At 44.7% G+C, this 24,356-nt stretch overlaps 1 protein-coding gene across 1 annotated transcript in view; it reads left to right on the top strand.

The window, feature by feature from the left end:
- The window catches only part of MACO1 (macoilin 1), a 63,382-nt gene that overhangs the window by 37,177 nt on the left and 1,849 nt on the right, over nucleotides 1-24,356 (top strand). The window contains exons 7-10 of the mRNA XM_019461846.2: nucleotides 12,539-12,697; nucleotides 13,960-14,142; nucleotides 16,317-16,437; nucleotides 20,351-20,525. Coding sequence (XP_019317391.1) covers nucleotides 12,539-12,697; nucleotides 13,960-14,142; nucleotides 16,317-16,437; nucleotides 20,351-20,525 — 638 coding nt within the window. The remainder of the gene's footprint in view (nucleotides 1-12,538; nucleotides 12,698-13,959; nucleotides 14,143-16,316; nucleotides 16,438-20,350; nucleotides 20,526-24,356) is intronic.

The raw sequence follows: 24,356 nt of genomic DNA, 5'->3' as shown, positions 1-24,356 counted from the left end.
TCGTTTGCCATGTATGAATGGGAACTTTTTGCTTCATCCTCTCCTTCAGTTCTTGGCATTCTTGGAAAACATGCACCTGTTGACAGTGTCTCCCTCCCCCCCAAAGACCATCCCCTTTACAGTCACATGCCCACAGCTGACTGTGAGGCTTTCGGAGCACTTAGAAGGAGAAGGGACAGCCGGCCTTGTGATAAGGGTGGTTTGGGTGTCTGGTGTTCCTCCAACCATACGCTACAGAGAGCTGCTTAGCCCTCCTGGGCCTAGAACTGGTGACTTCTCCCACGCCAACATGTTTCTCTCCCGTGTCCTTAGAGCATAAAATACATCAAAATTCGGGACGGGGATGCTGGTTATTCAGACTTCACGGGCCAGCTGGTTTAGAATCTGGCCTCCCAGCACCATCCCTTATGACGTGTGTATACTTTGAAGCCTGATGTCAGAACGATGTCTGCTCTTGCCTTTCCAGAGGGAGCCAGACCAGGGCGATAAACTACAGTTCTAGAGTCTAGATTTAGAAAAACTATTGTTTTGATAGCCATTGATGAATGGGAAGTAGTTGATGTCGATTCAGGAAGTGAGGCATTCTCTACTCCAGAAGCTTAAATTCCCCTTTTTTGGGCGTGACCTAAAAAGTTTATAAAGTAAAAGAGTTGGACTTTCCCTAAGGCTTTCAGATTATTCTGAAACTGGCCTGTGACATGGACAAATCTAAGAGTAACAGTCAACACTGAAAAGCCGTGGAAAGCAGATTAATAGCCTCCTCTTTTTTTTTGTTTAAGTTTTCATTTAAATTCCATTTAGTTAACACGCATCCTAATGTTAGTTTTAGGTATACAGTATAGACTCAACACTTCCGTACGAGACCCAGTGCTCACCATGACTAGTAGACTCCTTAATCCCCATCGCCTGTTCAACCTGTCCCCTGTCCCCCTTCCTTCTTGTAACCATCAGTTTGCTCTGTTATAGTCAAGAGTCTCTTTCCTGGTTTACCTCTCTTTCCCCCGCCCTTTGCCCATTTGTTTCATTTTTTAAATTCCACGTGAGTGAAGTCACACGGTATTTGTCTTTCTCTGACTGGTTTTACTTAGCAGAATACTCTCTCGCTCCATCCATGGCGTTGCACATGGCAAGACGTGAGTCTTTTTTATGGCTGAGTGGTCTGCCACACACACACCACATCTTCTATTTTTTTTTTTAATTTTTTTTTTTCAACGTTTTTTATTTATTTTTTGGGACAGAGAGAGACAGAGCATGAACGGGGGAGGGGCAGAGAGAGAGGCAGACACAGAATCGGAAACAGGCTCCAGGCTCCGAGCCATCAGCCCAGAGCCTGACGCGGGGCTCGAACTCACGGATCGCGAGATCGTGACCTGGCTGAAGTCGGACGCTTAACTGACTGCGCCACCCAGGCGCCCCAACACCACATCTTCTTTACCGATTCATCAATTGACGGACACGTGGACTGTTTCCATAGTGTGGCTGTTGTAGATAATGCTGCTGGAAGCATCAGGGCGCGCGTATCCCTTTGAATTAGTATTTTTGTATCCTTTGGGTAAATACCTAGTAGTACAGTTGCTGGATCGTAGGGGAGTTCTGTCCTTAACTTTGTGAGGAATCCACACTGTTTTCCAGAGCGGCTGCGCTAGTTTGAGTCCCCACCAACAGTGCAAGAGGGTTTCTCCACGTCCTCGCCGCCACCTGTTTCCTGTGGTGTTGATTTTAGCCATTCTAAAAGGTGCGAGGCGATAATCTCATCGTAGCCTCCTCTTTTAAAATAAGTTTCTCCCAATCACAAAATAATAATTAAAATGTTAAAAGTAAGTTCTGGGGCCTCCTGGGTGGCTCAGTCAGATGAGTGTCCAACTTCGGCTCAGGTCATGCTCTCCACAGTTCGTGGGTTCGAGCCCCGCGTCGGGCTCTGTGCTGACAGCTCAGAGTCTGGAGCCTGCTTCAGGTTCTGGTCTCCCTCTCTCTCTGCCCCTCCCCCGCTCGCTTCCTCTCTTTCTCTCTCTCAAAAATAAATAAACTTAAAATAAAAATAAGGGGGTGCCTGGGTGGCTCAGTCGGTTGAGCGTCCGACTTCAGCTCAGGTCACGATCTCGCGGTCCGCGAGTTCGAGCCCCGCATCGGGCTCTGGGCTGATGGCTCAGAGCCTGGAGCCTGCTTCCGATTCTGTGTCTCCCCCTCTCTCTGCCCCTCCCCCATTCATGCTCTGTCTCTCTCTGTCTCAAAAATAAATAAACATTAAAAAAAAATTAAAAAAAAAATAAGTTCTATATGTTGAGTATATCTAACTTTGAAGATCAAGAAAAGATAGCCACTATCTTAATATAATATCCTGTCAGTCTTTTTTCTCTTGCATGCATATATATTAGTGCATACATATTATTTTTACAAACAGAGCTCATACTATGTATAATAGTTTGTTCTGTTTAATTTTTTTTAATATTTGTTTATTCTTCAGAGAGAGAGACAAAGTGTGAGCAGGGGAGGGGCAGAGAGAGGGAGACATAGAATCCGAAGCAGGCTCCAGGCTCCGAGCTGTCAGCACAGAGCCCCATGCGGGGTTCGAACCCACGAACCGTGAGATCATGACCTGAGCCGAAGTCGGACGCTTAACCGACTGAGCCGCCCAGGTGCCCCTATGTAAAATATTTTGTAACTTGTCTTTTTCACTGACTACATCGTGAGCATTCTCCTGTGTCCTCAAATATTCTTCCTTAACGGTTTCTTACTGGCTGCATGTCAGTCAGACACATGAATATACAATTTATTTAGTCAGTCTTCCGTTGAATATTTAAGTGTTTCTGTTTTTTTTTTTTCTTGTTCGAAGTAATGCTGCAACAAACACACTTTTACGTAAGTCTTTGTGTGGATCTCCAGTTCTCCTCTGGATAAATGTCAGGGAATGAGATGAACATTTTAAAGGCTTTTGATACAAACTATCAAATCTGACCACATCCTTTAAGGACCTTATTAAAAATACTCGTTGTAGCACTCACAGCTTTATTCTTGAAGGGTTTCAAGAAGTCAGTTCCCCTATTTCCCTATAGGACCAGTTCCGTGAATGCCTCGAGGATTCCTTTTCTCTCTTTGCATTCTTGAGGACAATGAATGTGTTTACCTTTTGCATTTGACAGATTAGGGAGCAGAGACGTTAAGTACTTTGTAATAACGGTTTTACTTAGTAATCATCAGTCTGTTGCGTGTTTTGGGATATCTGTGCCTGCTAAGCAATTGTAGTAACCACCGTGAGACCCGAGGCAGCTTTAGGTCACTGTATCCAAAGCTGTGATCTATAGGACATGTGGGAGCAACTTCAAGTCAGCATCGTAGGCCTTACTGAAGATGAAGTGCATTCAGGCTTGTGTGTGCCTGTCCCGTGCTGCCCGTCCTGTCAGCGAGAATGACCTGGAAAGGGGGAAGGGAAGGAGATGGTGGAGAGGGTGAATACTGTTTCTTCTGGAGACAGAGCTTTAACGTATGAGCTCAGTGTTCCTCATAGACAGCTGTGTGGTCCTAAACAAGTCTTGTCTTGTATGACTGATGTGTAACAGGGGATCTCCTAATGGAATTAGGTCCTTAACAAGATGAAGCAGTTGGCCTTCATTTATTCTTTTCATGTACACCTGCCTTCTTCATAAGCAAACGCCCGTTTACCCCTGTCTCCTTCAGCCACTATTAACCGAAAACTCTGACGGCCTGCTGTAGGTAGAATGTTGCCAGGGCTGACCCTGTTCTAAGCACTGTGAGGGTTAGAGACAGTGGCCTATAAGGACTGGAAGAAACTTTAGAAATACAGTTCCAGGGGTGCCTGGGTGGCTCAGTCGGTTGAGCATCCGTCTGACTTTGGCTCAGGTCATGATCTCACAGTTCGTGAGTTCAAGCCCCACATCGGGCACGCTGCTGCCAGCTCAGAGCCTGGAGCCTGCTTTGAATTCTGTGTCTCCCTCTCTCTGCCCCTCCCCTGCTTACACTGTCTCTCTCCCTCAAAAATAAATAAAGATTAAAAAAAATTAATCAATAAAAAAAAGAACTACAGTTCTGGCTTCTAATTTTATAGCACATTCAGCCCCTGGCTTCAAAGAATATATAGTCTTTGGAGAAAAAGATACATACACAGGAAAATATTAAACACCAGAACAAATTAAAAAACAGCACAGGGCAACAGCTTAGTACCCAACAAGGATCACCCACAGTAAAGGCTTTCACATATCGGGGGGAGAGAGAGGACTTTGGGCCCTGGAGATCTGCACCTTGTGCTGGAGAGCTTGTTTTGTTTTGTCTTTATTTTTTAACTGGGCCTTGAAGAGTGAGATTTGAAAATTGGAGGCCATTCCTCCCCAAGCGCTGGTATAATTAAAGGCAGAAGATGTCTGGAAAGCAGGAGTGGGTAATTTTGGCTGGTGCGATGAGGTTGTTAGAAGCACCTATGTCTCAGCCACTTGGCTGCGTGATTTGGAGACAATCTTCTGAAGCCCCTTTTCTTACAGAGCAAGCCATCTTGTAAGTTGGGGCTTTTTTTGAAGTGTGCTTGACATAATATTGAATCAGAGTCTCAGGTGTACAACGTAAGTGATTCAACAATTATATACATTATGAAATGCTCACCATGATAAGTGTATTATATTATTGACTGTATTCCCTATGCTGTACTTTTTATCCCCATGACTTACTTATTTCATAACTGGAAGAGTGAACCTCTTCATCCCCTTCACCCATTTCACCTCTCCCTCTTCCCTTTGGCAACCACCAGTTTGTTCTCTGGATTATGAGTCCGTTTCTCTCTTTTTTGTTGTTGTTCATTTGTTTTTTTAGATCCCACATATAAGTGAAATCATATGGTAGTTGTCTTTTTCTGGCTTATTCCATTTAACGTAACTAGGTCCATCCATGTTGCCATGAATGGCAAGATCCCATCTCATTCTTTTTTATGGCTGAGTAATATTCCATTGTGTGTATATACCGCATCTTTATCCATTCATCTACGGATGGACATTTAGGTTGCTTTCATGTCTTGGCTATTATAAATAACACTGCAGGAAACATAGGGTGCATATATCTTTTCAGATTAGCATTTTCGTTTTCTTTGGGTGAATACCCAGAAGTGGAATTACTGGATTGTATGGTACTTTTTTTTTTCCTTAAAAATTTTTTTTCAATCTTTTATTTATTTATTTTTTTTTTTGAGAGAGAAAGACACAGAGCGTGAGCAGGGAAGGGGCAGAAAGAGAGGGGGACAGAATCCGAAGTAGGTTCCCGGCTCTGAGCTGTCAGCACAGAGCCCGACGCGGGGCTCGAACCCACGAACTGTGAGATCGTGACCTGAGCCGAAGTCGGACGCTTAACCGACCGAGCCACCCAGGCACCCTGATTGTATGGCACTTCTATTATTAGTTTTTTGAGGAGGCTCCATACTGCTTTCCAGAGCGGCTGCCCCAATTTACATTCCCAGCACCAGTGCTGGAGGACTCCCTTCTCCCCACATCCCTGTTGACACTTGTTATTTCTAGTTCTGTGTTGTCTTGCAGAGCCTGTAGCCTCTCTGTCCCCAGCCCTTTAGCGTTCAGAGCTAACCAACAGAGCTGAGAGAGCCTCTCACCTTCCTGATGGGCTCTTGGGGTCAAACCAGCAGCCCTGGAAGCATACACTTAGGTAGTTTTCTGGAGTGGGTATAGACTGTGACTCCTAGTGGATATAGCTGCTCATCCCTGGGTGAAATCCTGGCTGAGAAAAGATCTCCTCCTTTTTTTGCAGGACTTACTTCCTAGGGAAATTTACCGCCCCAAAGCCTTAAGTTTCTCTGAGCTCTCCGTTAGGTCTCATAACGCCTCTGGGTTTATAAAAACCCTGAAGTGCTTGTCGGTACCCACTGGAGACTTTTAAACCTTCAATGAAGTCATAGTACTGTGGGCGGTAATTCAAGTAATTCACAGAAGCTAAGGAGTATACACATTTAGACACAAATATCTCCCTACCTTTTCACATACTTAAACACAAAACTGCTTTCAACTAAAAGCTGACACTTGAATCCCGTACTTTGGTTTACTACCAGATGCACTTCAAGATCCTCAGAGATATTTTTCCTACTTAGCCTGCCTGACAGACTCATGTTTGAGCCCCATTCTTTTGGTCGGCTAGAAGATTACCCCTTATTAAAATGTAAATCTTTCCTCTTAATAACTACCAACCATTTATATTACAGCTTACCTTAGTTGAGTGGGACGAGAGAGAAAATGAGATAGAGTTAGGGTCTGGAGTGGGTAAGAGGGATCCCTACCCGGCAGCTGTGCTTTGAAGGCGGCCTGCCCATCGGAGTGACGTCCTGAAGGAGCGCTGCTCTGGACAACCCCCGCTGTGGCTGGGAGGGAGGTAGCTGCCGGAGGTCAGAGGTGGCTTCACAGGTTACAGGTTGGGTGCCATCTTTTAAAATCATCCGTGGGACGCCTGGGTGGCTTAGTCGGTTAAGCGTCCGACCTCGGCTCAGGTCATGATCTCGCGGTCCTTGAGTTCGAGCCCCGCGTCGGGCTCTGTGCTGACCGCTCAGAGCCTGGAGCCTGTTTCAGATTCTGTTGTCTCCCTGTTTCTCTCTCCTCCCCTGCTCATGCTCTGTCTCTCTTTTCTCAAAAATAAATAAACGTTAAAAAAATTTTTTTTTTTTTTTTAAATCATCGGTAAAAGTAGCCTGGAAAGGTGTCTGGACCTGATAGGTAACATTTTGAGTTGATTAGAACCCTGGCTTGGCTAATTGGGCACAAGTGGACATAGTTAGGCTCTAGACTCCAGACGCATAGACTCTAGACCTTTGCCATGCTGCAGTCTGTCTCCCACGTGGGGACCTCACTGGGCAGACCTCGCAAGGGTGGCAAGTGGGGCCACAGGAGTTGGGCAAGCAGGAAGTGCATTTATTTCCTGCCTGAGCATTTACCAAAGTTTTGTTAAGATCTGTCTGGCCCAATTTTTTTCTTTTTGGTTTTTTTTTGGGGGGGTGAGATTGCAGGTCTAGAGTAAAGTTCCCTTTTATATCTTAATCGTCTGTCGTATAGGGAAGAGAGTAGAATTTAGCTCTGATAAAAGGGCCTGAGTTTATGGATGCATTGTTTCTTTTTCCTCCTTTCTTTCGATCCCTATTTACAGAAATCAGTTTTAAGGGTTACATACTGTTACTTCTGCCTCATTTTCCTCCTGACCACTTGCTTCTAATTGAGGTGGCAGCTATTGACATTTTCGTAAAATCCCATGAATGCATTTGAAGATTTAGCATTAACCTCTAACCCCATTTAATCAGTACCTCTTGGGGCGCCTGGGTGGCGCAGTCGGTTAAGCGTCCGACTTCAGCCAGGTCACGATCTCACGGTCCGTGAGTTCGAGCCCCGCGTCAGGCTCTGGGCTGATGGCTCGGAGCCTGGAGCCTGTTTCCGATTCTGTGTCTCCCTCTCTCTGTCCCTCCCCCGTTCATGCTCTGTCTCTCTCTGTCCCAAAAATAAAAATAAAATAAAAACGTTGAAAAAAAAAATTTTTTTTAATCAGTACCTCTTGGACTTCACACCAATAAATTACATATCTGCATTTTACCCAAGAACTTTTGGCCTTCAGCACCAAAGGGTTAAGTATACCCTTAAGGCAAGTAGCAGGTATTTGTCTGCTAAATGTCCCTGGTGCTTTGACTAGCTTGATTCAGTTCAGTTTACTAGTTCACAGAATTCTTTTAAAACTTGTATACATTTTTCCATCGAGCGTGTCTCAAAAATTGAGATATATCTTAGAAAATAGGAACGTATAGTGCATCCATACAATGGAACATTATGCAGCAGGTAAATTGTTTATGCAAAATTCCTAATGGTGTGGGAAGGCACTTAAGATGCACATACTATGTGTGTGGTACTCTCTCACCAGCATTAAACAATATTAACATGCATGAAGAAAGAGAAAAGAGAAACACAGAACGGAAGTAAACCAAATGTGAACAGTGAATGGTTCCATCTGGACAAAAGAACTAAGATTATTTACCTTTTTATTCTAGATTTCTGCTTTTCTATTATATGAGGTTCTTACTATTGCCTGGGTGTCACTTTTGCGATAAAAAATAAACCTAATGAGGGATTGTAAATTACCACCTACCTCAGTAAAGATTCAAAATATAGTGAACATTTAGGGGCACCTGGGTGGCTCAGTCGGTTAAGCATCTGACTTTAGCTCAGGTCATGATCTTGCAGTTCACGAGTTTGAGCCCGGCATTGGGCTCTGTGCTGACAGCATGGAACCCGCTTTTGACCTTCTGTCCCCGCATCTTTCTGCCCCTCCCTCCCCTGCTTGTGTGCGTGTGCATGCTCTCTGTCTCTCAAAAATAAATTAACATTTAAATAAATAAATAAATAAATAAATAAATAAATAAATAAAATATAGTGAATATTTAAAAATAAAATAAAATGTAGTGAACATTTGGGGCACCTGCCTGGCTCCGTAGGTTAAGCATCTGACTCTTGATCACAGCTCAAGTCTTGATCTCTGAGTCATGAGTTCAAGCCCTGCATTGGACTCTGCACTGGGTGTAAAGCCTACCTAAAAAAATACATACACACACACACACACACACACACATATGTATATATATATATTTTTTTATATTTATATATATTTTATATATACGCATATATGTAATTGTCTCTCAGGAAAAGCATCGGTTTTTTTTTAAGTTTATTTATTTAGTTTGAGAGAGAGATTGCATGAGTGGGGGACATGCAGAGAGAGGGAGGGGGAGAGAATCCCAAGAGGTCTCTGTGCTGCCAGTGCACAGCCCAACATGGGGCTCGAACCCATGAAACCCCAAGATCATGACTTGAGCTGAAACCAAGAGTAGGTCACTTAACCGACTGAGCCACCAAGGCACCCCAAAAAAACGTTAATTTAACCTTGAATGTTCACTATATATGTATAACATTCAAGGTTAGATTAACGCTTTCTCTGAGAGACAATGAAAAATTTCCCCTCGTAAGTTTTAAAAATTCCTGAGAGTTTTCCATTTAGCACTTTAAGGTATCTCGCGCATCACGCGGTGTTCGTATAGATCGGCGTTTCTTAAACTGGGAACGCTGGTGTCAGCTCACAGGTTTGCTGTAGCTGTTTGGAGAATAGTAATTCAGAATTTTACAAAATTAAGGGCAGTTATGAAAATCCTGAAGCATTTTTTTTTTATTAAAAGAATTTTTTTTAATGTTTATTGATTTTTGAGACAGAGGGAGACAGAGCACGAGTGGGGGAGGGGCAGAGAGAGAGGGAGACACAGAATCTGAAGCAGGCTCCAGGCTCTGAGCTGTCAGCACAGAGCCCGACACGGGGCTCGAACTCACAGACCGCAAGATCATGGCCTGAGTCGAAGTGGGCCGCTTAACCGACTGAGCCACCCAGGAGCCCCCTGAAGCATTTTTTTAAGTTTATTTATTTATTTTGAGAGAGCACAAGCAGAGGAGGGGCAGAAAGAGAGGGGGAGAGAGAATCCCAAGCAGGTTCTGTGCTGTCAGCATGGAGTCCAATGTGGGGCTTGAATTCACAAACTGTAAGATCATGACCTGAGCTGAAATCCAGAGTGGAACACTTAACTGACTGAGCCACCTAGGCGCCCTGAAAATCCTGAAGCATTTTAATTTCACTTCTCTGTCTTGTAAGATTAGGTGATTTTATTTTAAAAATAAATAAACTTTATTGAAGTACAACACACATCCGCAAACATGCACGAATCCTAAGTATACAATTTATGAATTTTTCGTAACCCTCGTAACCACGCTCTTCTATTTTTATTGCATTGTCTGACAAAATTTCATAATTATACATAAGAAAATATATTGTTGTTCAGGGTTCTATGGTCTCTGGAAGTTACGCTTAAGATATCTTGCTTTTTTGTTCTCATGATTACATTAACTCTCCGAGTTTTTACATATTTCAAGGAACTCTAAATTTCCATTCAGAATATTGTCGTTATTCTAAGTTCAGGATAGGGAAATTGGCCTTCAGAGATTAAAGATGCAAAAAAGTGAAAACTGCAAAATTACTGACAGCTAGGCTCAGCAGATTTAATTTTTCTTTCATTCCCAACTGCGGCTGGTTGTGTGGAACTTGATTCCTGTGCCTCCGCATATGATACAGCTCAGGTTGTTAATCTGAAGAAGCAGATCAGCAGCCAGCGGTAAGTGTGTCAGGCCTAGAAATCCTAGACCAAGCTGGGAGGGACTTGAGAGGTCATTAGCCCAAGATAGGGAAACTGAGTCCTGGAAGGTTACGTGCCTTGCCCAGGGTTGCGGAGTTGGTACCAGAGCTGAATCTAGAATCCCGATCCTAAACCCCATTAGTAAACCACGCTAAGCCTCTATGCTCCTCTTAAAACTCACCCTTTCTACTAAAAATGCAGTCCTCAGACTTTGAAATCGACTTCTCCGGAAAGATGAATAACCTAGCATGTTTTTCAGCCAAACTTCTTAATGGGGATAACCTGACAGCATTGACCTGCTTTGGGTTGCTTCGGGTGAATGAAGGATGGTGTCGGGTTGATATAAATGCCAGTCTGTAATTGTTTAGAGCAGTTCTGGGAGGACATTCATCTGGAATAACCCTGGCAGTAGGGAAAGTATGGCGTGATGTCGACTTGTGACCCCTTCCCTGGGGAGTGAGCTGCGTCAGGAGACCCAGCAGCGTTCTGGATTACTGGGTCTCAAGTCTCTTCCGGGACACAGGACAGGGGGACAGGCTACTGTTCCTGGGCAGTGACCATCGATGGCTTACGACTTTTTTGCTTTTGAGATTTTGTTTCAGGTGACAAAAGGTAGATCGGTAAATAAACTGCTCTTTGGTTTTCTAAGGGAGGCCAGGCAACATATGTTTAGTACGTGCTGATGACTGTGGCGGGCCCTGGGGACTTAGTGCTTAACAAAACATGGCTGTAAGGACTTAGTCTGTGGGGCCAGCCGTTCTGGGGAGAGATCACCACTGCCATCCAGAAATCTCGGTTCTGTTGGAATATCAGATCAGTGAAATGCACAGGGGTCTCATCGTAGCAGACTGACTTTTGCCCGCCTGTTTGTCAGAAAGGATATCCTCTCAGTCCCACTTGGCGGCCAACCTCGGCCTGACCTTCAGTGCCACCCTCCACAGTCCCATCCACCAGACCCTTTCTGCCCTTTCTCACTCTCTTCCCAGAGTCCAGGCTTTCCTCAGAGGCCAGGCTCGTTCCGTCCCCAAACATCTGTGACCGTCCTTACTTTTGAGTATGTTTTCCCCTTGTTTAGAATGCCCCTTCCCCCTCTTCTACTTCTCTGGATCCTGCCCAGCCTTCGAGGCCCAACCTGGTTCTCATCTTCTCTTGTCAGCGCTCCTGTGGCACTTGTACCCATACCACGGGGAGATGACAGAGCCACAGCTCAGCCTGCTGAAGGGGACAATGGGCTCTGGAGCCTGTATAACTGTGGGCTGGAACCTTTCCTGAATCTAGACTTCTTCATCCGTAAAAATGGGAGTCATAATCTACCCTTAGCCCACAGTTGTGTGTACTAAATGAGTTTATAGCATTAAAGCCTGTAGAACAATGCCTGCGCATAAGTTCTCCTTAAATTTTAGTTATCATTCCTTCTCGCATATATTTAATCACGGCCTTCCTTGCGGTAAGTGTTTAATCACTTTAAGTAGCTGCTTACTGGCCCCTAGTGAAATTATAAAGCCTTCTCATGAAGAAAGAATCCTGATTTTATGCTTTCTGTTGACGCTTTTCAGTCCTACATGTGCATATAAGAGTTCCCCAAGACATAGTGCTTAAAACGAAGCTATTACTGTATTAAAGAAAACAGATGGAGCCAACGTAAGAAACTGAAGAGAGAAGATAGGCTTCAGCTCACAGATGGAGTTTGCTTATGATTCTCAGAGCATGTCATTTGTTCTTTTTTTCATTGTTGTTGAGTCTTGTGAGTCCTGCTGTCATAGTCACCGGAAGTGTGAACACCATTTAGCAAAGATGCTAGTAATTTCAGAGGTTGTCTTAGACACTCCTCTAGGCCCGTGGTGGGAGGGAATCTCAGACGGTAAATTCTGCTCTGTCAGAATATACCAGGGCAGGTGGGTCATAAGCTGGTCGTTACTAATACATCCCCCTTGCTGAGGGGCAAAGGAAATTCACCAGGGTGTGTGGGTGTTGCAGGGGGAAGGGTTGGGGGGGGGGGAACCCAAGCCTTCAGGCACCCTCCCTCTGTCTTTCCTTCCTCCTTCCTTAGCAGCTCAGGAACTCACAAGCCCCTCACCTGTCCGTGTTCACAAACATTTGGAGGAAACCCACAGTTACTCTCTGGTGGTGGGAAGAGGCGGGGACCCAGGCAGAAAGAAGCACTCCATAGAAAGCCTGTCGCAGGCAGGCAGGCATCCCGGTGCTGGCAGGAGCCACCGAAGGGAGGGGTCTTCTGCCCTGTGCCCGGCGGTCTGGGACTTGAGCCAGGCTCTCCCGCAGAGGCCCGTGGGTGTCCTTTCCGGGATGAAAATGCCACATTTCTCCCTCTCCTAGGCTGGAACAAGATATTAAAAAGTTAAAGGCTGATCTGCAGGCCAGCAGACAAGTGGAACAGGAGCTCCGCAGCCAGATCAGCTCCCTCTCCAGCACCGAGCGAGGGATCCGCTCAGAGATGGGCCAGCTCCGGCAGGAGAACGAGCTGCTGCAGAACAAGTACGTGCGCCGCGCGGGCCTTCGGTCGGGAGCCAGGCGGCCGCACCGTCTGTGGCTTGGAGCACAGGATTTGCGATGCCGGAGGGACCTGGCAAGGGGGGTTTTCGATGAAATGTTTAAAGTTTTCAATTTAGTATTGGGTAGCCAACATATTATAAAATCTATAAAAACTTACTACATTGCAACCAGTTTATTAATATTAGTATTTTTTGCTCATTTAATAACTTCTTCGCTTAGTTTAAAATAGTTATTGCGCCTTTGTGATAATATAAGTAAAAGTGACGAGAAGTAGTTCCGCTACAATGTGAAAATCTTGCTCCTTTGAATGAAAGTTTCCAGGGGAATAATGCACTCTATTTACCTTCATCTCTGGAACTCAAAAATGACGTTGAACTTTGATTTTATTTGAAGAGGCAAGCAAAAAGCCAGCTCTTCTGTGTGCATTTGTTTATGCTTCCCATTGATTCGTCCTGGAATTTCTTCTTGACTCAATATGAATATGTCATTTTTTTTATTTTCTTCAATCTCTGCAGTGTGTGCCTGGGGTAGTGATTACTATTCTAGGCTGTGGGCTTTCCCCATTGAAAGAGAAGTCCTTCAGCATTTTTGAGCAGCATAACTCGAGCGTTACAGCTTATTATAAGCAAATAACTTCTCCATTGCTTCTGGCTCACATGTGGGATGGAGAACATCTCACCTTACACTGATATACTGAGATAAACTCACCTTATATCGATAGGTAAAGCTGGGGGTGGTGGGAGGCAGGGAAGGGACTGTGGCTAAAATTTCTGTCTGAAATGAAGCACCGTGTGACTCTAACTCCAGGATCTATTTTGGGATCCTCAGAAAACATCTCACAGCTGGAAAGGAAAGGCTGTATTCAGGCAAAGAAAAACCTCCCCTTCCCACCCTTGACCTCAGTTTCAGCGGGGCTGGATAAAGTTTCTTCAAAAGGTGCTTTGGGGTACTAGACTTAGTTCTACAACTATCTTTCCCTCTGATGGAAACTTGTTTTATGCTTCTTTTCTGGATTACCTTCTGTAGATCACTTACCTTAACAGGCTAGGTCTTACTCTGTATCTTGCTAGGCAACCTCTCTGTTGATGTTTTGGGATTGTTAAATAATAACAACATTATGTTTTTCCTGGGATCTCTGGGAGCTGACTCTTATGATTTGCTGTTCAAAAGAGGAGCCATGTTCCTCCAGGGTTCCGAGTGGGCATTTCTAATTACAAAACTCTATGATAATCATTTCCATATAGATTACATAATGCTGTGCAAATGAAGCAAAAAGACAAGCAGAATATCAGCCAGCTGGAGAAAAAGCTGAAAGCTGAGCAGGAAGCCCGAAGTTTTGTAGAAAAGCAGTTAATGGAGGAGAAAAAAAGGAAGAAGTTAGAAGAAGCCACTGCTGCCCGGGCCGTTGCATTTGCTGCTGCGTCGAGGTATGTCTGCGTCACCCGAGCGCTTCCTCTGAGGTGGGCCTGCCTTGCAGCAAGACAGGCATGGGGATTTGAGGCCTTGGGCAGGTTTGGAATAGAGCGATCGTGCAGGGATAGGTGGCCACCGAGCACTGTTGCATGAGCTGGCCAAGCCCCGTCTGTGCAACTCGCACTGTCTTGTAACAGCTTCGTCCTTTGGCGACCTCATCGATGGAGTGGGAGGAGGGACTCACCACGGTTCCCGCACCCGGGAGCAAAGTGCTGCTTGTAAATGGGTTTCCAGTCACTTTGTGTGTGGCCAGTAACTGCTAAACGCTTGGAGAGATTCCAGTCTGGGATTTTATTCCCTTTATAGAGCTGTCGCTACTCTCTACTCTCAGGTGTGTGTGTTTCTGGAGTTTTTGTCTTAAAATAGAAGACAGGGAAAATGTTGCTTGCCCAAGTACTTTGTACTGATCGCTCCTGTCTTTGTTGGCTATCAGCAAACTGTCAAATGAACTGGAAAAGATGAAAGGAAACTTAGGTCACTATTAGATATCATTGAATTTGTGGAGTGAGGAGAACTGGGGACTACTTCTACACCATTGAAAAGGATGTAAGGATTCCAGAAACTGATACGTAATTGCTGCCTGAATTCCAGCAAGGAGAGAAGATCGTTTAGAGAACTCTTGGGCGGGGGGAGAGCGCTGGCAGCGGAGGGGAGGGGGTGCTCTGCTTCACTTTATCACTTTTTTCCCTTCTGTGTTTGTTTTGACTAGTGAATTCCATCTGTGTGTAGGGGTCAGTTATGGGTTTACAGTTGCAGGGCGAGGGTAAACTATTATTTATTTCATTTTAAGTCTTGACCCTAATTTGTATCTACATGATACATCTCTACTGTCGTTCTTCCTTAAGTTTTGCTCTTTGCCTTACGACATGTTAAAAGCCTTCTCTTGGGCTCTGTAGAATAACTGATGGACCATCGTTTCGCATTTAAGGAAATAACAGCCAGAGAGAACTCGTTCCTCCTGTGTGAGCCCGCCACCCCCGGTAGACTCTCTAGTGCACGTAGCTGAGCTCACTTGGCCCATCAGCGTCTATACAGACTCACAAGACACTTTACGAGCCTGCCTAGCACGTGGGGGTTTTGTTTGTTCATTTGTTTAAAGATTTGTAAGCACAGACTTCTGAAAAAAGCCCAAGTTTCTGAAGCACTGACACTGGCAGGAGATTTTTCTGAACAGTCACCTGGTGTGGCTTGTGCTGTCCTTAATTCGTCCAGCACCTACCCTGAAAAAAAGTCCACTGAGGAGGATATGACAGTCCCTTAACCAAGTTGTTCAGTGCCTGATGCCTGAGAATCAGGACCTTGGTTTCAGTCTCTTCCCTGACTCCCTTTCGCTTCCAGTCAAGCCTGTTTGTTTTGGTCTTCTCCTTAGATGGCCCTTGTCTGCCAACCCTTCCGTAGAGGCCGTCTGTATTCCCGAGTAAATCTCCAGGTGTAAGTCTCTCGCTGGACCTTCCTTTTTGGTAGGCACAGGACACCTGCTTTCTCCATCTGGCTGTTTCTGTGATGTAAATGCTTAGTCAGCTTCAGAGTGGCCATTGCCATCACCTTTTTTAGTTTGTCCTTAATACGGCCCTGAGAAGCAGCCTGATGCTGTGGCAACTTCACGATTCAAGGGAGGTGAACTTGCCGATGCATAGACCCTCAAAAGTGAAAACTTTTTAGCTCACTGCCCCCTGCTGGAGACAGCACTTGCCCGGGGCTCTCTTACTCAGCTCCTGGGCACCGCCTCAGGTCACGTGGCCTGGTGGAAGCTGGCTGCGTTAGGAAGCTGGAAAACCTCACTTCTTATCCCAGTTCTGAGAGCTACCAGCTAGGTGGTGTTGGACTAGTATTATATCTGTGTGGTCTCAGTTTTCTTATCTGGAAAATGGGACAATATGTCCTGCCCTTGCAAAGAAGGCAGAATGGGTAAAGTACCTCACTTTACGCCTGGCTTGTATTAGATGCCCAATTAATGATAATTATTTTAGATCATTGTTGAAACAATCAAGGAACAGAGAATGAGCAGACTGAGCCAAAAACTAAAACCTGACCAACTCCGGAGTAGAAGAGAAATATCAGTCCTGCTGTGTAAGTAAACCATACAGTCTTTTAAATCCCTTTCTTTCCTTCTCTTTTTTTTCAAAAGGGGGGAGTGCACCGAAACCTTACGGAATCGGATCAGAGAATTAGAAGCAGAGGGCAAGAAGCTCACGATGGACATGAAGGTGAAAGAAGACCAGATCAGAGAACTAGAACTGAAAGTTCAGGTACGGGGGGCGCAGAGGACTTTCTCGTACTTGGGTTCCTCTTCTGTGTTAGCTGTGTGCTCACTGCTGCAGTGTGGAGATGGTGCCTTTTGATAAGAGGCCAAATCCCACCTCCTCGGAAAATCTCTGAAGGCCAAAAAGAAGCTCTAGCCTCGTGCAGCTCGTTCAAGTCACATTTAATTAGCTGGATTCTAACACAACCAGGAATGCTGATGGTCCTTTGACATGGTTTATACCAGAATTTGACTTCCTGTAGATTCATCTCATTCTTTCAGGTTATAGGCCAGACTAGTATCTGTGGAACGTGTATGCCTCTTCTTAGCCCTAAACCTCTGTCCATCACCAGGGAATTCACCGTTCTGGATGGCTCTGCACCTTGCAGATTGCAGTTCTGAGCAGTGCATGAGAGGAAAAGCTGCCAGTGCTATGGACACAACCAGTTTTCTGACCCATGTGGACTTTAGCCAAGTATTTGGCATTGGTTCTGCAAAGGGACGTTTAAAAATAACGTTAGAGGGTGCCTGGGTGGTTCAGTCGGTTGGGTGTCCGACTTCAGCTCAGGTCATGATCTCGCGGTCTGTGGGTTCGAGCCCCGTGTCGGGCTCTGTGCTGACGGCTCGGAGCCTGGAGCCTGCTTCCCATCCTGTGTCTCCCTCTCTCTCTGCCCCTCCCCCGCTCATGCTGTCTCTCTCTCTCTCTCTCTCTCTCTCTCTCTCTCTCTCTGTGTCAAAAATGAATGTACGTTAAACAAAAAAAAAAAAGTAACGTTAGGGTCCCTGGGTGGCTCAGTCGGTTAAGCATCCGATTCTTGATTTCAGCTCAAGTTGTGATTTCAGTTTGTGAGATCGAGCCCCACGTCGAGCTCTGCACTGACAACAAGGAGCCTGCTCGAGATTCTCTCTCTCTCTCTCTCTCTCTCTCTCTCTCTCTGCCCCTCCCCTACTTGCACATGCACACACTCTCTCTCTCTCTCAAATAAATAAACTTAAATTAAAAAAAGGAAGTCGCTAGAGTAGATGACACAACTTGGAGACCAAGCCCAAAGTGTGTAATAAAAGTGGCAGCACAAATGGATGGGACAGTGAGGATCAGTCAGAAAAAGGCTTTGGAACAGTTAAATGACCAGGAAAAAAAGTTAGAAGCTCATCTCCTACCACACAAAAAGAAATTCCAGATGAAGAGTTGAATTCGGGGTGAAAAGAAGCATTTTGTTTTAAACTGGGTGAAAATATACTAGAATTTATTTGATCTTGAAAACGGGAAAAATGTTCTAAACGAAAATAATGGGGAAAAAAATCACAAAACAAAACAAAACAAAAAACAAATCAAAAAAATCCATTGAGGGGGGTACAGGTATTGCAACAAATATAAGGAATTAATACTCTTGATATGTAAGTAGCTCATAAAATTTGTTAAGTGAAGCTCAGTTGGAAAAATAGGCGAAAGATGTGAACAAATAATTCACAGAAGAATAAGAAATGGCTGAAAAGAATATAAGAATATATCCTCATCAATCACCAAAGACCTATAGATTAAAATTAGATATCATTTCTCTCCTGTAGAAATTTGTTTCTTTTTTTTTTTTAATTTTTTTATGTTTATTTACTTTTGAGAGAGAGAGAGAGACAGAGCATGAGCAGGAGAGGGGGACACAGAATCCGAAACAGGCTCCAGGCTCCGAGCCGTCAGCACAGAGCCCGACGCGGGGCTCGAACTCACGAACCGCGAGATCATGACCTGAGCCAAAGTTGGACGCTTAACCGACAGAGCCACCCGGGTGCCCCTGTTTCTTTTTTTTTTTAATGGCATTATAGTTGGCATACAATGTGACTTTAGTTGCAGGTGTACAACGTAGTGATTGCACACAACTCTGTACGTCATGCTGTGTTCAATGCAAGTGTCCCCATACAACACTAGGGTGTAGTTGCAGTACCTCGACTGTATTCCCTTTTCTGTACCTTTTTATCCTTGTGACTTGTTTATTCTGAACTAGAAGCCTATACCTCTCACTTCACCCCGCACCCATTTTGCCCACCTCACAATCCCCTTACCCTCTGGCAACCACCAGTTCTCTGTATCTTTGGGTCTGTTTCTGCTTTCGTTTGTTTCTTTGTTCGTTTGTTTCGTTTTTCAGATTCCTTACATCAGTGCCGTCACATGATACTTGTATCTCTCTGTCTGCCTTATTTCACTTAGCATAGTGTCTTCTAGGTCCATCCGTGTTGTCCCAAATGGCAAGATCTTGTTCTTTTTTATGGCTGAGTGATACTCTTCTCTGTGTGTGTGTGTACAAATACATATCACATTTTATTTATCCACTCAGCTCTTGATGGACCCTTGGGTTGCTTCCATGTCTTTGCTATTGTAAATAATGCTACAAAAAAACATAGGGGTGCATGTTTGGTGTTTTTGTTTTCTGCGGGTAAACACCCAGGTGTGGAATTACTGGATCATATGGTATTTCTACTTTTAATATTTTGCGGAACCTCCATACTGGCTGCACCAGTTTACATTCCCAGCGACAGTGCACAAGGGTTCCTTTTTCTCCACATCCTCACCGACATTTGTTATTTCTGGTCTTTTTGATACTAGCCTCTCTGACAGGTATAAGGTGATTTTGTTATTTTGCATTTTTCTGATGATTAGGGACGTTGAACATCTTTTCGTAGTATGTCTTCTTTGGAAAAATGTCTACTCAGATCCTCTGCCCATTTTTAATCAGATTGGTTTTTTTTTTTGGTTTTGAGTTGTGGAAGTTCTTTATATATTTTGGATATTAACCCCTTACTGAATATCTCTTTTGCACATATCTTCTCCATGTAGTAGGTTGCCTTTTCATTTCGCAAAAGTATTTTGGTGTAGTCTCAATAGCTCATTTTTGCTTTTATTTTCCTTATCCCTTGTGAAATTAGCAAAGAATTTTTAAATGATACTATCAGCCTGGGTGAGGATAATAGAAACAGGCCTCATAATTGCTGGCAGAAGTGTAACTTTCTGGAAAAGTTCATATACTTTATTTCCCTTTTCAGAACTCCTGCCTAAGATAAACATTTTAAAATCTCATCATTGATTGATAAACAAAGATGTTCATCATAGTGGTATATAAATGAAAACAAAATCTTAACAAAGGGAGATTCATTTAATAAATTATGGTACATATACAAGAATATTATATAGCCGTTAAAAATTACATTTTCAAAAACCAGTTGATTTAAAAAACTATACAAGACTACATATGGTGTGATCTCATTTATGCTAAAAGATATACATATGCTTCTAAAAGACTAAAAATATATACAGTTTTTTATGCTGTCAGGAGTTTGAGTAATTTTCGTTTTCTCCTTTGAACTTTAATATATTTCTAATTCTCTGTAATAAGTTTGGATTTCTCTAAAATGAAAAAATTAAAATATCTGTATGTGTGTATATATTTATTTAAATATATGTATTTATTGGCGACATTACCAGTTGTTTTAAGTGGGCTTACTCTGCAGTATGTCCTATCAAAAGAATGAACATTTTTTATAACTTTTTAGTGCAAATTGAGAGTAGACTTCTGGCAAATTGATTACAGCATTACAGCAGCATTTGCAACTGGGCAAGGAAAAAGTTCTTTGTACGTTCTGAATTAGGCTTGTAAGAAAGTGTTTTATTTGGAAACAGAGTCCACTGTTACTAGAAACAGCCCAACACCATCAAATTCATCTACTAAAATAGTTTTGTATGTCATATCATCATATAAATACATTTTTCACTCCAAGTGGTAAGATTCTTAACCCATGAAACACCAGGATTCTGTATTCTAGGGGCCAGGTCAGTAATAGTGGGATTTTATTTGTGATTTCAGGCTAATTTGTAGACATCGATGCCAAAACTATCTTGTAACATCTTGCTGCTTTGATGATGTTGATAGGAGCTTCGGAAGTATAAGGAAAATGAGAAGGACACTGAGGTGTTAATGTCAGCGCTCTCGGCCATGCAAGACAAAACACAGCACCTGGAGAACAGTCTGAGCGCAGAGACGAGAATCAAGCTGGACCTGTTCTCTGCACTGGGGGACGCAAAGCGACAGCTCGAGATCGCCCAAGGTAGGAGAGCAGCGGGCCCCAGAGGAGGTGGTGTGACGAACAATGCACAGGAGCACAGCACACGTCCCTTAGAGCTCAGAACCAAAGACATTCGGTTTTCTCGGTTTGTAAGTGCCCGACCTTGACATCTAGGAATTATCACATTAATTCATTCCGCGGACGTATTTTGAGGTGCGAGTATGTCAAGTGCAGGGCACACAGAGAAGGGGATGAGTTTCTGTGCCCAAGGAGTTCACGGTGTTGTTGAAGAAAGAGACAACTGCGGAGTCCCCCAAAGGTGGTGGTGTAGGAACATACCGAGGGGCAGGGACTGAGCCAGTCTGGGAGTTAGAGGGCTGTTTCTCAGGGGAGCTGATGTCTGAGTTGGGTTTTGAATGATGAGCAGGGGTTAGCTCAGTGACGAAGCAGTGTAGGAGGGCGAGGGGCAGAGAGGCATCTGAACAGAAGAAACAGCTTGAGGGAGGCCAGGGAAGCTAGGAAGGCCTGACGCGTTCCAGGCCGCCGTGGTTACGAATGAGGGAGCACTGGGAGCAGCTTCTGGAGAGTAGGCCGTGCACTCCACAGCTACTTCCCGAGGCCCTACTGTGTGCTGGGCACTGCAAGACGCCCCAAGGGGACAGGCAATACCAAGCAGGCATGGAGCGTATCAGGTGCTGATGGATGCAGGGATAAAAATGAGGCAGTATCCAGGCAAGAAGTGTGAGTGTCTGTGTGGGGCCACTAGTTTGACACGGTGGTCGTGGAAAATCCTTTGAATAGGTAGCATTTGGGCAGAGGCTGAAAGTAAGAGAGTGAGGGAACCACGTAAATCTAAAATCTCCGGGGGAAAAGCACTTCAGGCCTCAGGAGCATAGGCCACAGCCTGAGGGGCGGGTATGGTTGCTGGCGTCAGAGTGGCCGGGCCACATTTGTAGCCCTTGGAAAGAACTTGGGACTTTGCTCTGAGTAACACGGGAAGCTTTGGAAGGCTTCTGAACAGAGGCCTGATACAACCTGATGAAAAGAAATTTAGATTTTGTCCCAGAAACTAATTAGCCAGCATAGATTACTGAAAAAAAAAAAAAAAATCAAACAGCTAACTTAGTAGGAGAAGGTTATTTCAACAGGCACTTAAAGAACATTCAAAGCATGCGTACGAGAAGCTGAAGGAGAGAGAGGTACAGATAAGACACAGTGTGGTGGGGGATCTACTAGGGTGTTCAAACTTTTTGGTCTTGGGGACCCCTTGACACTCTTAAAATTCTTGAGTAACCCAAGGAGATTTTTTCCAAGTGGGTTATGTCAATCAGTATTTACCTATTAGAAACTGAAACTTGGGGCCACCTGGGTGGCTCAGTCGGTGAAGCATCCGACTTTGGCTCAGGTCATGATCTCGCAGTCTGTGAGCTCGAGCCCCATCTCGGGCCCTGTGCTGACAGCTCAGAGCCTGGAGGCTGCTTCGGACTCTGTGTCTCCCTCTTTCTCTGCCCTTCCCCGCTCGTGCTCTGTCTCTGTCTCTCAAAAATAAGTAAACGTTAAAAAAAAATTTGTTTAAAAGAAATTAAAACTTAAAACATGTATTAATTCATTTTCAAATAGCATAATAAACATATAACTTATTTGTATGAGAAAGAACTATATTTGCCCAAAACCCCAGAGAAAATTTAATGAGGAAAAATGGCATTGTTTTACTCTGAGCCAATCTCTTTAGTTTCTGGTTCAATAGAAGATAGTTCGGTTCTCATCCCTGTTTCTACCTTCAGTCTGTTGTAATTTTACTTGCATGTGGTTTCTAGAAGACTCCACTTACCCCCAGGAGGGAATGAATGTGCAGAAGGCCAACGATGTATTAGTATGATCACAAAGATGGCTGGACCCTGTGGGCCCTGTGTACAGCAGAGAGGCCTATTGCCAGTGGGTAGAGGTGGGGGACTTGAAGGGCCAGAGCAGTGATCAGGGGTGGCTTCACGAGGGAGGGGACATTGAGTGGGCTTTGAAGGATGGATTCTGGGGGCAGAGAATGGCAGGGGAAAGACATTGTTACCTGGGGGGCTTGTGCAAGCAAAAGAAAGAAACGTCCAGATGAGTGGTGGCCTCAGGCTGGAGGACTTGGGAGATGAGGGGGACCGTGCATGAAGCCAAACCAGACTGTGTCTTCCCTAGATTTTTCAGGAGGGACGGGGTGACGTGTTCTGGCCATTATTTTGGAAACGTCTTTCCAATAGCAATGTGAAAGATGGATCTGGAAGGTGAGATTGAGGAGAGGCAGGTAGACTCCCTAGGAGGCTGTGACTGTCTTTTGTCTCAGAGGTGGGGAGTGTGGGGGAGGGAGGGTGGTCCAGACAGGGAGGGAAGGAAAGTGGAGGCACCTGGGGGATGTGGGAGGATAAAGTTGTTGGGAGCAGAGAAGAAGAACAGAACTGAATCAGGGAACGAGAAGAGAGAGTGACTTTGGTTGGAGATGCTCGGAGTTGGAGTCGTTTCCTGGACACCCAGGTGAGAGATCGTCGTCAGTCAGGGGGCATTTGGGGTCTCATCTCCAGCGAGAGGGCCCAAACCCCGGGAGCAGGGGGGAATATACAAGTTGTGAAAAGTTAATGGAGCCGTAGGAGGGGCTTGGGATGGCCCAGATGATAGAGCAAGAAGAATGGCAGGTTGGGAGTCGGGCTTATTAATCTGTGGGCTCAGGGAAAAGCAGTTAAGAAGAAGGTTCCTGGGAATTCTGTTCTAAAGCTGACCTTCTGGGGCGCCTGGCTGGCTCAGTTGGAAGAGCACGCAGCTTTTCATCTCGGGGTCATGGGTTCAAGCCCCACGTTGGGTTGTAGAGACTACTTAAACTTAAAAAAATTTTTTTGGTTTAAATAAATAAAGCGGAACTTCTGGCCACACACCGGTTCCTGTGCCCTCCTGGCTCAGCTGGCTGCGAAAGGGGCCACCTCATTTCAGCTGCTCTGATTTGCACTGTGGGAGGACAGCCCCCTGGAGTGCGGGAGCACCTGGTCTCTGAGTGGCCAAGGGGAGTTTGGCTTCCCAGCGCAGACTGGGCTTCCGTGTCAGCCCCCGAATTCTTGCAAAGAGACAAAAAAAGCAAAGAGAACTGCCTTTTTCAAAGCTCCGGGAATGTTTGCATGTTACTGATTAAAAACATCAAACTTGCATCTGCGTGGGGAAAAAAAAAAAAGGATACAGCGGCTCACAGATGCCGTTAGGTATTTTATTCATCCGAGGCTTATTTTGTTCAAAGGGAAGGAGGATATTTGATGCGAACTTGAAGCTGAGGGGCCATGAAGGAAGTCAGAGCAGTTCCTTTCTACTGCTCTTTGCTGGGCCTTCCCACTACTTCCCCCCCTTGTCAAGCTGAGAATATTCTAATAAGGATCCAACTTTGTAATTCAAATCAAACCCCTTGTTGCTTTTGTGCTTCCTACTTTCTGTATCATTTGATTCATCCCACTTCCAAAATGACTTTCATCTCTACTACATGCTTGTTAAAGATATGTCACCGCGCCCTCTTGCATTTCAAATATATTACCACCTTCTGCAGGACTCAAACTGAGTGCAGCTCAAATGCAACCTTTTTTTTTTTTTTTTTTTTGAAAGTATTTAAATTTCTGAAGTTCTGAAGGGCTACTCCTGAGTCCTGAGTGTTCTTCACACAGTAGACCAGGGAGCTTCAAAGCGTGATGCAAATTGCGTGGGCTCTGGAACAGTGGTGCCAGGTTTAAATCCCGCTCGACCTCTTAATCACGGAATGACTTTGGGCAGGAGACATAACTTGCAGAGCCTGAGCTTTCTGGGGGGTTGGGCACTAGGGATGTGGCAGCGAACAAGGGGACAAACCCAGCTTCTGCC

The sequence above is a fragment of the Panthera pardus genome, unplaced genomic scaffold (assembly GCF_024362965.1).
Source record: "Panthera pardus isolate Hobbes unplaced genomic scaffold, ASM2436296v1 HiC_scaffold_11, whole genome shotgun sequence".
Taxonomy (NCBI): Eukaryota; Metazoa; Chordata; class Mammalia; order Carnivora; family Felidae; genus Panthera; species Panthera pardus.
This window is presented reverse-complemented; position numbering and strand designations above follow the sequence as displayed.